The sequence below is a fragment of the Brachyistius frenatus genome, unplaced genomic scaffold (assembly GCF_029030835.1).
Source record: "Brachyistius frenatus isolate BFR_SWC_R1_liver_20210118 unplaced genomic scaffold, ASM2903083v1 Contig_12, whole genome shotgun sequence".
In the NCBI taxonomy this organism is placed as follows: Eukaryota; Metazoa; Chordata; class Actinopteri; family Embiotocidae; genus Brachyistius; species Brachyistius frenatus.
This window is the reverse complement of record NW_027210611.1, coordinates 2421667-2435849: the sequence shown is the minus strand read 5'-3', so window position 1 is coordinate 2435849 and position 14183 is coordinate 2421667. Positions and strand designations below refer to the sequence as shown.

The following is a 14183-nucleotide window of genomic DNA, read 5'->3' as shown; positions in this document are numbered from 1 at the left end:
TCCTCCTCTGTTTGACACAGTGCTTTAATACTTTTTCCCTGTAGAGTTGCCCTGTAGGATACTACTAAAGCCCCAGTTTTTAGGCTATATTTGTTTCAAATTTGTTACTTAAAAGTATATTTTTTTCTATGTACCATTACATGTACTGACAAACATCACTGAATAACTTCAACACTGCAGAAAAGGTAAATGCTTCTGAAGCATTGATTACTATGAGTTCTAAGCAGGTTTCTGAACCTTTATTTGCAGCAGACATCAGAGATGGTGACATTGAAAGTCACGCTCAATCTAAAAATATGTTTATAACATATGTCTGAGTTGACCGAGTGTCTTAGGACACCTACATGCATGACAGTAAATCATAATCATGAGATATGGAGGTCATAACTTCTTTACTTATTACTTGTCATGTGATTCTGTACTTCAGTCTGTTTCTATAAGTTATGTGTATTTGAGGGATCTTGCACTATACGCTAAAGTATGCAAAATCCAAGTAAAGTTTGAGCTGACTTGGTTTTATTTGATGACTAAAGACCTTAACACCTTGAGCACATTAAAAGCATTCAGGGCCACATTTTTCTCTCGTTTTCTCCCAGATTTTTCTGACCTTAGCAAGAATAAATATCTTGTCCCATAAAACTGGAATCATCAGGAAGGAGAATCTCATCACAGTTTCCCGATGTCCCTACACCTCCCTTCCTGCTCACATTGGACAAGCTAAACCCCCCCAAAACAATGAGTATTTGATACACTTTCTTTAAAAGAGAAATACATTAATGATGCTCCCTGACAGTCTGCATTAATCAGAGGGGGCTCCCCCTGAACACAACTCTTTATCGGCCATCGATTTTCCAGTGGGTTTATGGCGAGCGACACACCGAGAGCGCTCGTCGCCGGGCGGCTGCTGGGAAACACATTACGGGGCTGTCAGTTGTCTCGCCATGCATCCTGCATCATTCTTTAAGCACATGAGAAGTTCATTACACCACACAGCTCTGACAGTGCATAGGATATTAGGGACTGTGTGCCTTGTGCATATCCTTGGTGGAAGTGTAGCACAGAAGACATAACAGAGAATTTAGATTTAATCTTTATACAGCTTTAAATTGATTTGAGAAAGCATGACTGGACACAAGTTAGAAATAAAGTGGACTTTACAAAGGGTGGAGCAAAACTATTTGAAAGTTTTGACCCATTTGTCATTTTCATAATCAGAATAATAAATTTAAAGTTGTAAAATATGTCTAGATGTTCCCCCACTTCAGCAGCCATGTAGGAGAGTCTTGCTAAGTACCGGAGTGCCATATTTGGAGATGATGTAGCCGCAACAGTTTCTCCAGACTCTCTTGTACATCCTACACGTCCCACATTGACCAAAATGATTTCTCACCTTAAGACTCTCACGCTGTTTTGATTTATGATGCTTCACAACTACTAAAATTCAATTTCAGCCCGCATTGCCTGCTTCTGATTGCCCCGTAAATGAGATAAACTGATAGCAATTTATTCAAGGATCCCATCCTCTTCCTTCCCTCTCCCCTCTTCTCTCTCCTGTTCTTTTAACAGGACTCACATCCCAGACTTGGCTGAATCCAATATTTAAGCAATACGTCTGTATTGCAGAGCATTCAGCAGAACAGACAAGCTGATGCTAATAGAAAACCTCGCGGAGAACGATGAGCGAGATAGAAAACAATGTGCATGTTTGATGATGTAAAGAACATTCAGAATCCGCCTCCACCGCTCTGATTACTCTTAGACTTCCTCCTTCAGGAAGTCCACGAGTAAACCCTTGTGGGATACTTATTCGTGAGATTTGTTTGATAATGTCAGCCATCACTCAGTGAAGACTTTAATGTGACTGTGTAATTCTGCCAGGAGATGCATATTAAGTCACGTCAAATAAAACTGAAGCAATCTTGAAAAAAGAATGCTGGCTCTTCCTGTACATAGAAACTCATGATATACTGTCAAAATATAAACAATGATTCCTAATCCAGATTAATCGTGATGCTGATGTCACCACATACTACTCTAACAATAAAAAGAGTACCACTTATCTCATACCACTTATCTCCGTGATGCTGATGATGTTCCCTCTGCACAACAATGTGGCCAACAGACCCATTCAGACTTTAAAGAGAAGCTGTCAGAGACCGTGATAAAAAAGTATAATGATTATAAATGCTGAGCCCCATTTAGGAGGCGTCAATGCCATTGTTGTTGTTATCCAGCGTATCAATCTTGTTGATTGATCATCCCGCTCGGGTGACATCAGTTTTATGGCCTCTGAAATGCATCTCAGTGTTTTCACAATGCCATCCAATTAGGGTGCTCCATTCATCATTGGGCTGAAGAATCATTATTAATTGGGTGGAGAGCCGACTGACACTCCCCTGCTGAGGAGGGCCACATTCACTATTCATACAGCGGTAAAATAAATGTGGTTTGTGAGGGGGGGAACTGTGCAGGGAGGCCACAGGAAGACACAAAACTATACACCTTGATGTACATCACACATTCAGTCAGATTATAAAAGATTACATGCTCTTTTTTCAAAATGACTGAAGGAATCTTATCAGTGTGTAGAAGTGCAAAAACAGTTTGCGTCGCACCTCCTTTCACCTGCGAGTTAGAAGCTTCATCCTGGGATTTGGCCCATCCCCCAAATCTGACCCACTTCCATGTACGTGTACAAACCAGTCAGTAAACAGCAGCCAACCAGCGATTTGCTGCTTTGTACTGAACATAGAAACATGTAAACTAAATTAATCCCGACAGATCATGGGTGCAAATTCCTTTTCTGAACTTTTGCACTTTTCTTTTGCCATTTCGGCTCTTCTAAAGCACATGAGCAATTTCGTTTTTGTTTCAGAAGTTTTTATAATTTTAAAACTAACGCTGTAATATCATTTTTTTCTTACCTTCATTGCCTGCAGATAAGCCATCCGGCTTTGTGATGCCTGTGCTCTTTTTCCGTCTGTGTTTCTTGCGGTTGGCGTGCGGTGAGGGAGGTGGCTCAAGTTTAGGACTCGTCGCACTGCCCACACTGGAACTCGCAGGATCACTCATCCCGTTGGCTGAAAAAACACACAAAGAAAACAACCATTATTTTTTCATGCTAAAGAAGTACTTTGGACTTTTATCCCTGTTTTTTTGTTTTTTTTTACTTTCCATTTAGTTGAGTTTATTCTCAACTGTCAAGAGCCTTAGCTTCACAGCCACAATTCTGGCTACTAATCGGGATAAATCCTCTCTCAGTGAAAACAAAAACATAATGAAGCAAATATAGGTATGATGCTAGAGCAATCTCACAAGCTAAAGCTGAGAATCCAGTCCAGTATTAAGAAAACCAACGTATGATAGTGAAAACAAAATCCAAACCATTTATTTGATAAACACAGTATATAATGGAGATAGATTTGAAACATTTTGAACTATTCCTTTAAAGCTTCATTTCAACTTGGTGCATATGTATCTTACAAAGTGAGAAAAGTATGTATCGATGTATTAAACTGTATAAATCTTTGTGAAGTAGCACTGAGGATTAATAATGAATGACGTTATTGAGCACTTCATGAAAAGTAAAGGCAGACTTGTCACATCCTAATAATGTGTCTACAGTAGGAAGAGTTGAAAATGACTAAAAGTAACGGTGTAACTCCAGCTTTAGATGGTGTGAAGGACAGGTACGGGGCTATCAGTTAACAAATGGTTACCTAAGTTCGCCTGTGGCAAAGCTCTCTATATGACTGTCTGAGAGTGACAGGGGGCTAAGAGCCGGCTTTGTTTCTTGTAAGTGATTTTATAAATGTGATATTAACCTGTGCTACCGTTGGGCAAAGGGATAGGAGGGATGGAACGATAGGAGGGGGTTGTCAGCTTGCCATCTTTCTGATTTCCTGACATTTGACATCACTTTCCCTTCTTTCCCCCTCCGGATGCCATTATGAATCTGGGAGCGGGGGCCAGGGGCCTGGGGGAAGCAGGGAGGGAGGGCCAGTAGATGGGCCCCATATTGCTCTCTTCTTACCACCCTGTGTGGTGCTGGCAGCCTCCTCCATTGTCTCCCATCAAAAGCTCATTGTAGTGTGGCAAACACCATTCATTTCCCTGTGCACCGTCCCAGCCCCAGGGGTGGAGTGCAGGAGGACAAGGGGCTCAGGGATTATTGCTGTTGTCGTTGCCAGTTGCACATGTTAAAATGTGCGGCACTGTGCCATTAGCCAGTGTACAACATTAGGCCTAATTCGGTCATTACCTTTAGGGAGATGGGGCTGTCTTGGAGGAGTAAGATGGGCTCAGCAGGGGATTGAAGATGCTTACATGGGGGGGGGGGGGGGAGTGGAGCTCAGAGGGCCGGGGGACACACTATGTGAGTGTGGGCAAAATATAGGAGACAACACCTGAGACACATCATTACGTCTGTCCTCGAATTAGAAATTAATCTTTCTGAGAATTAATGTATACAAACAAGAATGTCATTACGAGGAAAAATTAAGAAATTAATTAAAACGATGTCTAATTTGTTTGATGATAAGGGAGCATTCTTAAAAATCATATTAATATTTCAGCATAAATATGTTATTTGATAAATAATAATATTGATCATATGCCATCGCATTAATAAACATAACATTGGTGCTTGTGCTGGAGCACATACATTAAGCTCTCTGGTGTTTTGAATGGCAGCACGCAGCCACACATGTAGCAGCTCCTAGTCGAGGCGTCTGTTTCAATTTCCCTGCTCTCTTACAACAGCCCCCCTGAGACGAGTCATTAGCTGGCTCAGACAGCTGGGGGCACAGGGGTCCTCCATGTGCCCCCCTCCTCCCACTCTCCGCTTCCTCCTCCCTCTCTATACTAGCGTCTGTCCCGCCAGCACAGCTCCGTATGGCGGGTGGAAGACTTTAGGTCCAACCTGCTTCCAACGTGACAGCCAGCATTTGTTTAATGTCGCTTGAGGTTAAAGGGGAGGGCTGCCCCTCAGGGGCCCCAACCGTGTCATAAACACCTCTAATTATCAATTTCTGCCCCTAATGTTGTGGAAAATGACCCCGGCCCTGCTCAGTCTGCACCTGAAACATATACAGGGTGATACACCTCCTTTTGTTTGCACCCATCAGGCTTTAAGAAGTATGTAACAAACGTATAGGAGCAGGGATCGGATAAAACTACAAAACACATCAGTGAGCAACAATATCACAGCACCGGAGACCTAATGGTTTTATATAAAGTTCCTAAGTGGTTCTCAGTTCTAAACTATGCATGGTTGGTAAATTACATTTGTTAAATTGAGAATTATGAAGCTGAAACTAGACTGATCCTGCAAGCAGACAATTCACGGTGTTATGTATGAGGACCAAGCTGGTAATGAAGCACACTGGGGACCAGGAGTCTCTGCACCACTCAGTCAAGATTACCTGGGCAGCAGAATAGGTATCAGCCTAACCTGTGATTACAGTGTACTACACTCCCACCACGGAAATGACAGCTTAAATATGCTTTAGGATGAAGGTTGTGGGTGAAACAAAGAGGGCGCTGCTAACAGCTTCCTGCCTTTACCAATGCTACACTGAGAATGAATGGGAATAAAAAAAAAAGGGTGAGAGCGCGAGCGGCAGGGGGTAGGGGGAGAGGTGTGTGTGTGAGGTGGTGGTGGGGGGGTGTTGAAGAGGACCGGGGGGAGTTGTTTCATTGTTATTCAAGAGGCTCCGGGTAAGGAGCACTATGATTCTGCCAGGCCCCTTGACATGGCAGCCCTGCCTGTCCTCAATCAAAGCCAACGGCTGCAATTAATGGCAAAAATTAGAAACAATCACCGCCTCCCCCTTATTATCCTCAATTAGAGCGTACTAATCAAGGCCTGATCACGCTCTGCTGCTCTCTCCAAACTAAATGTCAAACTTCATTACGGCCTGGCGTAGAAATCAAACGCCCCACATGCTATCACCCTCGCATCGGGAGGCCAAGGTATAAAACACAGTTCCACAGGAAAAGGCTATCTGTGCATTGAGTACCTGTGAGCTGACGTGCAAACTGAGAGCAGAAAAAACACTTAACGGTATATGAATACATTATTACAGATCAGAACAGAGTTGCAACATTAATTTCTCAGAGCAACGAGATGAGACAAGGATGTGATGCAAACTGATGGATGACGGGTGAGCAATATTATATAATTGTAATATAAAAATAATACTTTGATAATAAGCACAGCATTATTAATATATAATGGTGATTAGTATTACAATTCACATGGTAAAAGGTAACAATAATGTCCTTCCAAATGGGCTGCTGATAAACAATAATACTAACAATTATATTTAATTTTTATTGATTAATCTGCTGATTATTTTATTCATTAATTGATTGTTGTTTCCCTAAAATATCCATTATAATTTCACAAAGCCAAAGATAACATTATAATTGCTGTTTGTCTAATCAGAAAAGCAACCAATCTTCACATTTGCAAAGCTGGAACAAGGACATATTTGGTTAAAAAATATATCAAAAATTATTTGGCAACATTTTGGATTTAACAGTTTTTGATTTTTTTTTTAAATTATTATTATTATTTCCAAATAACTTTTTGGTGCTGGACTTAGCTAAACCTGACTAAAGCTCTACGGTTCATTCTGAGCTTTAAAAAAAAAAAAATCCTAAACTGGGACACTAGTGTGATTTCACCTGTTATAAATTGTTTTAGTTCAAACTGCGAACCAAGATGTCTAAATCTTCAAAAGATATGATCACGTTGAATTAATTCTTGAATTTTGGTGACCACTGATCTGCAGTAATCTTTAGACTCCCATCTTGACCACGACTTAGGTTATTGTCATCAGCGAGCCCATCGCATTGCTCAGGTGACTGTTGGAGCCCCTTGCTTTTAATTCAGGTTCAAAGATTGAGATGGGAGAGCGGGATCTAAACAAGCATCCGGTGCATTAGGAATGGGTGTCTTTATGAATGCAAGCAATAGAAAAATTGGGCTGGGATTTAATCAAAAATCTGCGCTCAATATTCAAGAGATGTTGCTACCTCTGCTGCTGCCTTTGCTCAATGGGTTTACAAATGAGGACATTCTTTAAATAATATGGAAATGGTTACCTGGCTAAGATGCATTCATTCTCCAGTGAATCATCAATCTGCTGTTTTTGCATCTCAGAATCACATTTTATGTTAACCTGCAACCTTCACCAAGGATAATGGAGTGATTGGGCTTGGTTCAAGTCAATTCAAAAGGCAAAACATGAGCAGCCTTCACTGTGGAACACCCTCTATTGATTATTGAAGACACATTAAGATGAAGGATAAGAGGGTTGCATTTCAATCAAGTTTGTGTTTTCTGATAGTCCTGTCACACTTTACACTACAGACGCATTCTGCTGCTTTAAATCAGATTGTGTGGAGACATAAAAACACGTTCAGGGAAAGTTTTGGAGCTGCAAAGATGTTGCTTTCAGTGTGCATTACAAGCCTCTAACTGTCTGCACTGACTATGCACTGATTACAGAGACGCTATAACATAATCTATCATTTGGCACCACGTTTCTATTATTTTTTTTCAGCTCATTTGCCTCATTTAAGCTCATTTGTGGTTACCTTATAAGTAGCATGAAAATAATTGAAGAAAATAGAATAATGGAGCAAATTTCAGATCTGATTTAGTTGAAGACTGGATGCTGGTTAATGAGCTATGTTAATATTGAGGGCTTTTCAGTTTATGAAAATCGGAATTTCTTAATTTCTTATTTCCATGCTGCAATGTTTAGGAAGTCCTATTTGTCCTCTGCAGTTCGGCTGCCGAACAAACATTCATAAACATCCTCTACGAAGCCTTTTTTTTCTCACAGATATTATACAGACGCAAACACGCTCTGTGGAAAAAGCTCACATACAAACAGCCACACAATTTTTGTATTTTTTTTTTTTTTGCGAGAACACATACACACACTCACGCTCGTTTATTTGAGGACCCCACGAATCTAAGTAATTCTGCTTTGGGCATGCTGCTGATGGGAGACAGGGGCAGGGGGTGATGGAAGTGCCTGCGTCCAGGCAGAATTGATCGTTTGGCAGCTCCAAATGAGAGACAGGCTTGTCTGCGGAACCACGAGGGCCGTGCAGTTGGACTCCAGCAGCGCTCGTAAAGTGCGCTCTTTAAACTGCCGGGGCCCCTGGGAGCCCATGGGGAGGGGGGAAGCCGCCGCCGTGCTAATGAGAACTACCAGAGTGCAAACATGCATGGAAATGACTGTTATTCTGTTGATGTGCATTTAAGTGCTTTTTTACTGCCAACCACAAAGAGAGGGAAATAACTGGTGATGAATGGTACCCCCGAAAAGCATTCATTTTCCTCTTCGGAAGAAAAGAGAGGAAAACAGAGGAGGGTGCAGAGAGTAAGATGGAAGGTAAAGACAGGATGGTTGGGAGGGGCGTGGGGGGGGGGCAGACATGGTGAATATATTATCTTGCTTCACTCAAGTACAGTGACAAGTCGCAATGTGACAAGGAGGCAGTAAGTGGAGATGCATCAATGGCAGAAAGTTAACCTTCACTGTTGCTCTCCTCTGAACACACCGCTTCTCTCAAAGAGCGGCATCCAAAAAGGTCACAGCGATCACAGCTCTGATCACCTCATTATGAAAATGAGGCTTGTTTCCACCTGTCGAACAAACTCAGGAAATGGCAGCTACATCACACCGCACCTCTGGATCAGATGTCTTCGGTTTGTTTTGATTCACTCTGGTCTTTGTGGTGATAATATGTGAATTTTCAAAGCATTATGACAGAACAGGAGTGTAGGAGGTGAAAGGGCTTACGGGCTCCGCTGCTCGTACTGGTGTTGATGGCTTCATTCCACTGGTCGGCGCTGGACACTGAGAAGGAGCGCTGGTGCATGCCATCCTTACTGCCGCCGAACGCTGAGCCGCCGGTTTGGAGGGACGTACTGCTGTTGGAGTGAGGAGCACCTGAAAAAAGAAGTCACAGACACGAGAAAATGGATTTTTTTTTTTTTTTTTTTGTTCTGTAAAGTCGTTTGAATTATTCTATTAGTCTGGCAAGATTGTTTTCTTCAAACTGTAAAAAGTCTGCAAAGAAGTGATAATGATGTAATTGAATTAACAGTTTTAGGTAGTTTTCTACAACACTGCAATGCTACTGCCACCTTATTTGGGCACATCTCTGTCAAACAACCCCCCTCACGCACGCACGCACATACAGACACAGACAGACAGACAGACAGACAGACACACACACACACACACACACACACACACACACACACACACACACACACACACACACACACACACACACACACAAACCCTTCTCCCTCCGCCTCTGCCTCTAATTAGCCCTTAATTAACAAGATACACTCTGAACGCTAATTATCTCGCCTCATCCCTCTGACTGCCACATCGATCTCCACTGGCGTCAGCAGGCGTTCTCTCCCCAACTTCCAATCAGGCGAGCCACGGACGCCTGCCTCTCTTTACTAATTCATGGGCTAGGCTGCACCATGTGGGGTCCTTCCCTCCTGTTCACGAGCAGTTGCTACAACACATCCTAACTACTCGGAAAAACTCATCGATATGCTTCCAGTCATGTGGGTGGAATCAGATTAACTGCTGAAAGCTGGAAAATACATTCAACTGAATGGCATTATATCATGTAATAAAATAATTTGTTCAAAAAATGAAAGCAACTGAGGGTTAAATAAGATGGTTGAAGTTACACTAATAATAACATATTCTTCTTAAAAGAAAATATGGGTAGTTTAATATTAAATGTAGCCTCCAGACACGACCATGTTCACATTATTTTTGCTATTAAACTTCAGGCAAAGGCTGCACAGCTGAACTGTAAAAATAAGATATTGCTGTGACAACAAAAGGTTAAAATATCAGAGGTTTGTTTTGGAAAACAACACAATTCTTTGATTTTGTCGAGACTTCTCTCTCATCTAACAGGTATCTCACATTAAGGCCTTTCATTCAGTAATTACAACAGAATATCAGTTTCTGATTGAGGTGACAATAACAGAAAATATACTGTGTGGCTCGTGTGTAAAGTAAACTAAGCGGCACGGGTGCTTGTTAGGATAATATGTCCTACTCATTATCTAGAGTAATAAGTGTATCAAATTCACATAATCATGTCTAATTAGTATCAGTAATTATCTTGTTGGGCCCAGGAATATTAATCTTCAGGTCCCAGAGGGGAGGGAGCAGAATCGCAGCAAGAATGGGAGAGAGAGCGAGGGAATCATGCTGAGGAGCACTGACTAAATTAGCATGCTGAAATCAGAGCAGAGAGAAGGGGGGTGGTGGGGGCCGGGGTAGGAGAAATGAAAAGAAAATGTGAAACTTTGTTTTTGAAAAAGTGACGGATGAATGAAACATAAAATAAGATCATAGCGTCTATGAAGGAAAAACGGTCTGATTGCTTTTCTTGTTAATGATTTAAAAAGTATTTATAAAAGTGATTTGTACGACACTGCACCATGTGGCTTTATTTCCAGTCAAGACCTGACATTACACATACACATGTTTAATTACCGCACCATTTAAAACGTGCAGTAATTCCTTCAACCAAATACTTTTTTACTATTAAAGATCTACATGTAAAGTTTGACTCTTTGACACCTTAAAAAAAAAAGAGACGAGAAAAAAAACATTAGATAACTACAAGGCAACTTCGATTGATATTTAAAATTCAACAATCATGTCTAATTGTCAAATTGGATGCTAATGATTAATGAATTATACATGGCTGTATCCATTAGTCCCCAGAGACCACTCCTGCATAAAGGGGAGGATAATGTAATTACAGTGGAGAAATAATCAGCTTGTGGCATTAAAAGAGCACTGTACTCGCAGCTCCAGCCAGGCCCGACTCCGGCACATTTCACTCATTTAACAGTAACACTGCGGTGGACCGACAATGACGAGCAGGATTACTGCAAGCTGAGGTCCAAAGGATCAGACTTAACACTGAACTGGCAACTTTAGTGATTGTAAGAATTATTTAAGTGTCCAAAAAAAAATATGTCAAGTGTTGTTACATTTTAAGCATTACGTTCATTAGGTTTTATTTTGAGGATTATCTATCTAAATATTTTTTCTTGAATGAATCAAACTGAACCTCCTCCGTCTAGCTCTGTCTGGTCTCTGTTGAGGAACGTGTGAAAAACAACAACGGTGTTTCAGCCAGGTACAAATATTGCACAAAACCTAGACAGTAATGTAAAGTTACTACATTTACATGTATAACTACAATTACAGTATTTATGTACAACTACACTACAAGACTACTTTTCTTGTCTGTTTCCACTCCATACTTCTTGTCCACTACTTTTCAGATGGTAATATGGCACATTTTACTCAACTGTATTTATTTGACAGTTGCAGTTTCTTTGCAAATTATAATTTGGATAATAGCATCCTTTTTATAGATGATAGCAGCGGATAGTGTAATGTCATGAAAATTTGCTCATCCTTTTCCTGTATTAATAATTGTATAATACCTTTATGCATCCTTAATAATTATCTAATTATGTAATACATATTAACACTAACAGCAGTCGTTGAGCTGCACGAGCATTTTTACTGTTGATAATAATAATTATGGACTTTTACTTTTTTGAATATGGAGTATTTTTAGTTTGTGGTATTACTACCGTTAGCTCACTAAAATCTCAATAATTTTACAGCGGTATCTGGAAATTATCATCAATAACTCCAACTCCAACCAACAAAGAAGAAAAAATTGCAAATTGCTACTTTTCTTATCAAGGATGCATACGTCTGAAAAGAAAGCGTTTCATTGTGAACGCCGTTTAATTTCCTTGTACTATTAATGAACTCTTAAAAGTACAAAACCCCATTGCGGACTGTATTGTCATGTGTATAAAGAGATAACAAAAAACATATATTGTCTACCGCAGGCTATCCAGGGCTGGGGTGTTAAGTAGAGGCGATGGATTAGCGGGGAGCAGCTCTGCCTTGCTTCTCATTTCTCTTTAGGCCGGGCCGTCAGTGGGCTGATGAGCCGTGACGAGGCCTGACCCCTCCGTGGAGTTGTTGCCATTATGTACAAGTAGTGAGATAATGAAGCATTCATGCTAATGTGGGCCGGGCAACACATCATCTGCGGCTGTGTAATCCACCACCATCATCACGACCAACGCCCAGATGTCCCCCTCCACCTCTGGTACCGCTGCTCAAACATTTGTATTCACATTTCATGTTGTCGTTTTACAAACTGTATGCAACAAAGAACCTGAAAAGATTCACTTTAACCCTTCGGTATGACAATATGGCCTATTTTCTATTTGGAAATTTAAGGTTTTTTTATTTACTTTATTCTTCATTTATTGTTATTTAGTAAATGTCATCTTGAATTGTCGGAAGATGACGATATGGCCTATTTTCTATTTGGAAGTTTTGGTTTGAGCTTAATAAGTGTCATCTTGAATTGTCGGAAGATGCTTGCTGACATTTTTAGCTCCCAACTGAAGAGAGAGAAATATTCGGTAGACATAACAGATCTTAATACAATCTTTTTACTATAGCAGTGGTTCCCAGCTGGTGGTATGTGTACCGCTGGGGGTCCTTCTGCAATTTCATCGAGAAAGGAGGAGCTTTAGTGAAACAATATTTACGTTTATACCATCAATAGGGGTAAATCAGTTTAACTGCATATATTTGTAACTTGACGGGAGGTGCTGTTAAAGGAGTAATAGTAGTAGTTTAGCTCATCCAATGTTAAGGGAGAAAAGTTGAGAGCCACCTCTTTATAGTACCTACAACAAGCGAGATTGGGCCAATATTTAAAAAAAAAAAATGAAAGTCTGATGTTGGCCCTGCAAAGCCTGCTGGTCAGTACGTATTTGGTTCTACGGCACTGTATCAACTGGAGATAAATTGTGGTGCAGAGTCAGGCGGGAATGAGCTAAACACTTTCCTGAAATCTCCACCTCTTCCTCTCTCTCTCCCTCAGGATTGATTAAAAGTGACTGGGCCCATTAATACTTTGATACAATGTATCTGTCGCCGGTGACACGGCAGGACGCATGTTAACAGGGAGGATCATATTTAAAGTGGTTCTGCTCAGCACCCAGCAAAGGAATTAAACCTGGCTGCTTGGCAAACTCGCGGGCGCATGCGTCCTCACATTTACTCTCTGTCTTCTCAACATCTCCTCTTCATCTTCCCATCTCCCCCATCCTCTCCGCCCCTCCTTCTCTCCATTGCTATCCCTCTTCTCCCAGTGATTATAAAGGTCTTTGGATCTAAGGAATGAATGAATTACCAAAGGCAAAGACAAGGCTTGTGATTTGGACGCCGTGAATGAAAAATTACCCCTTTGTTCCCTTCATCAATTGCATGTCTAATCAAATCAAAATCCCGATCGCATAATCAGAAGAGGGTCCTCCACCCGGAGAGAGACCTGATGTGATTTGTAACCTTTCTTTTCCTAAGTGGAGATTAAGGCAAATCGCCTTCACATTGTTCTGTGATGCAGAATTGGATGGTAACTGAAAATCTTGGGAATTTGTCACCGAGGGGTCTTTTCCAGAGACACGAACATGAGGAGAAAACAACATTTTTGGGTTGAAAAAAAACCTTGTCTGGCCTGCTTTTCATGGCCCTTTGTTTGCCCTGACGACTCCCCTCAACCTACCCATCAAGGTTAACAGTTTGTGCGATGCAACAACCTCGTTCTAATGACCTGCACTCTCTAAACTCCTACATCTTTCTGCTTTTGACTGATTAACCTGTTCAGCAGTGGCAGCACTTTGGATACATTGAACAGTAACCTGCCTGGACAGTCCTCATGGTCCCCGTTGACCTGTCTTTGGCACTGAACCCTGCATCAGCCTGTAAGCTTCAGCCAGAGTGAGGGAAACACTGTGCCCATTTCACAGCTGATGAAGGACCCCGCCTCCCTCCGGGGATCACTTTGCTAATTAGTATTAATTACTCTTAATCCTAACCCCTAAATCCAATCACTGGCTTCCCCTCTGTATGCCTGCCAGACTCTCAGGCGCCTCCGGTGCGACAGCCTGCTGGGAGTGCAGCTCTATTTTTAAACTTGAAGGTGGAGAAACCCTGGCACGCTTCTCTGGACCAAACTCTATTTTCTTGCTCTGACCCACGGTTCCATTGAGGATG

At 41.4% G+C, this 14183-nt stretch overlaps 1 protein-coding gene across 2 annotated transcripts in view; it reads right to left on the bottom strand.

The window, feature by feature from the left end:
• The window catches only part of agap3 (ArfGAP with GTPase domain, ankyrin repeat and PH domain 3), a 112758-nt gene that overhangs the window by 22381 nt on the left and 76194 nt on the right, over positions 1-14183 (bottom strand). For both annotated transcript variants that reach the window (XM_069692153.1, XM_069692152.1), the window contains exons 12-13: positions 8826-8975; positions 2925-3080 (exon numbers count right to left, since the gene is read on the bottom strand). In XM_069692153.1, the coding sequence (XP_069548254.1) occupies positions 2925-3080; positions 8826-8975 (306 nt within the window). The remainder of the gene's footprint in view (positions 1-2924; positions 3081-8825; positions 8976-14183) is intronic.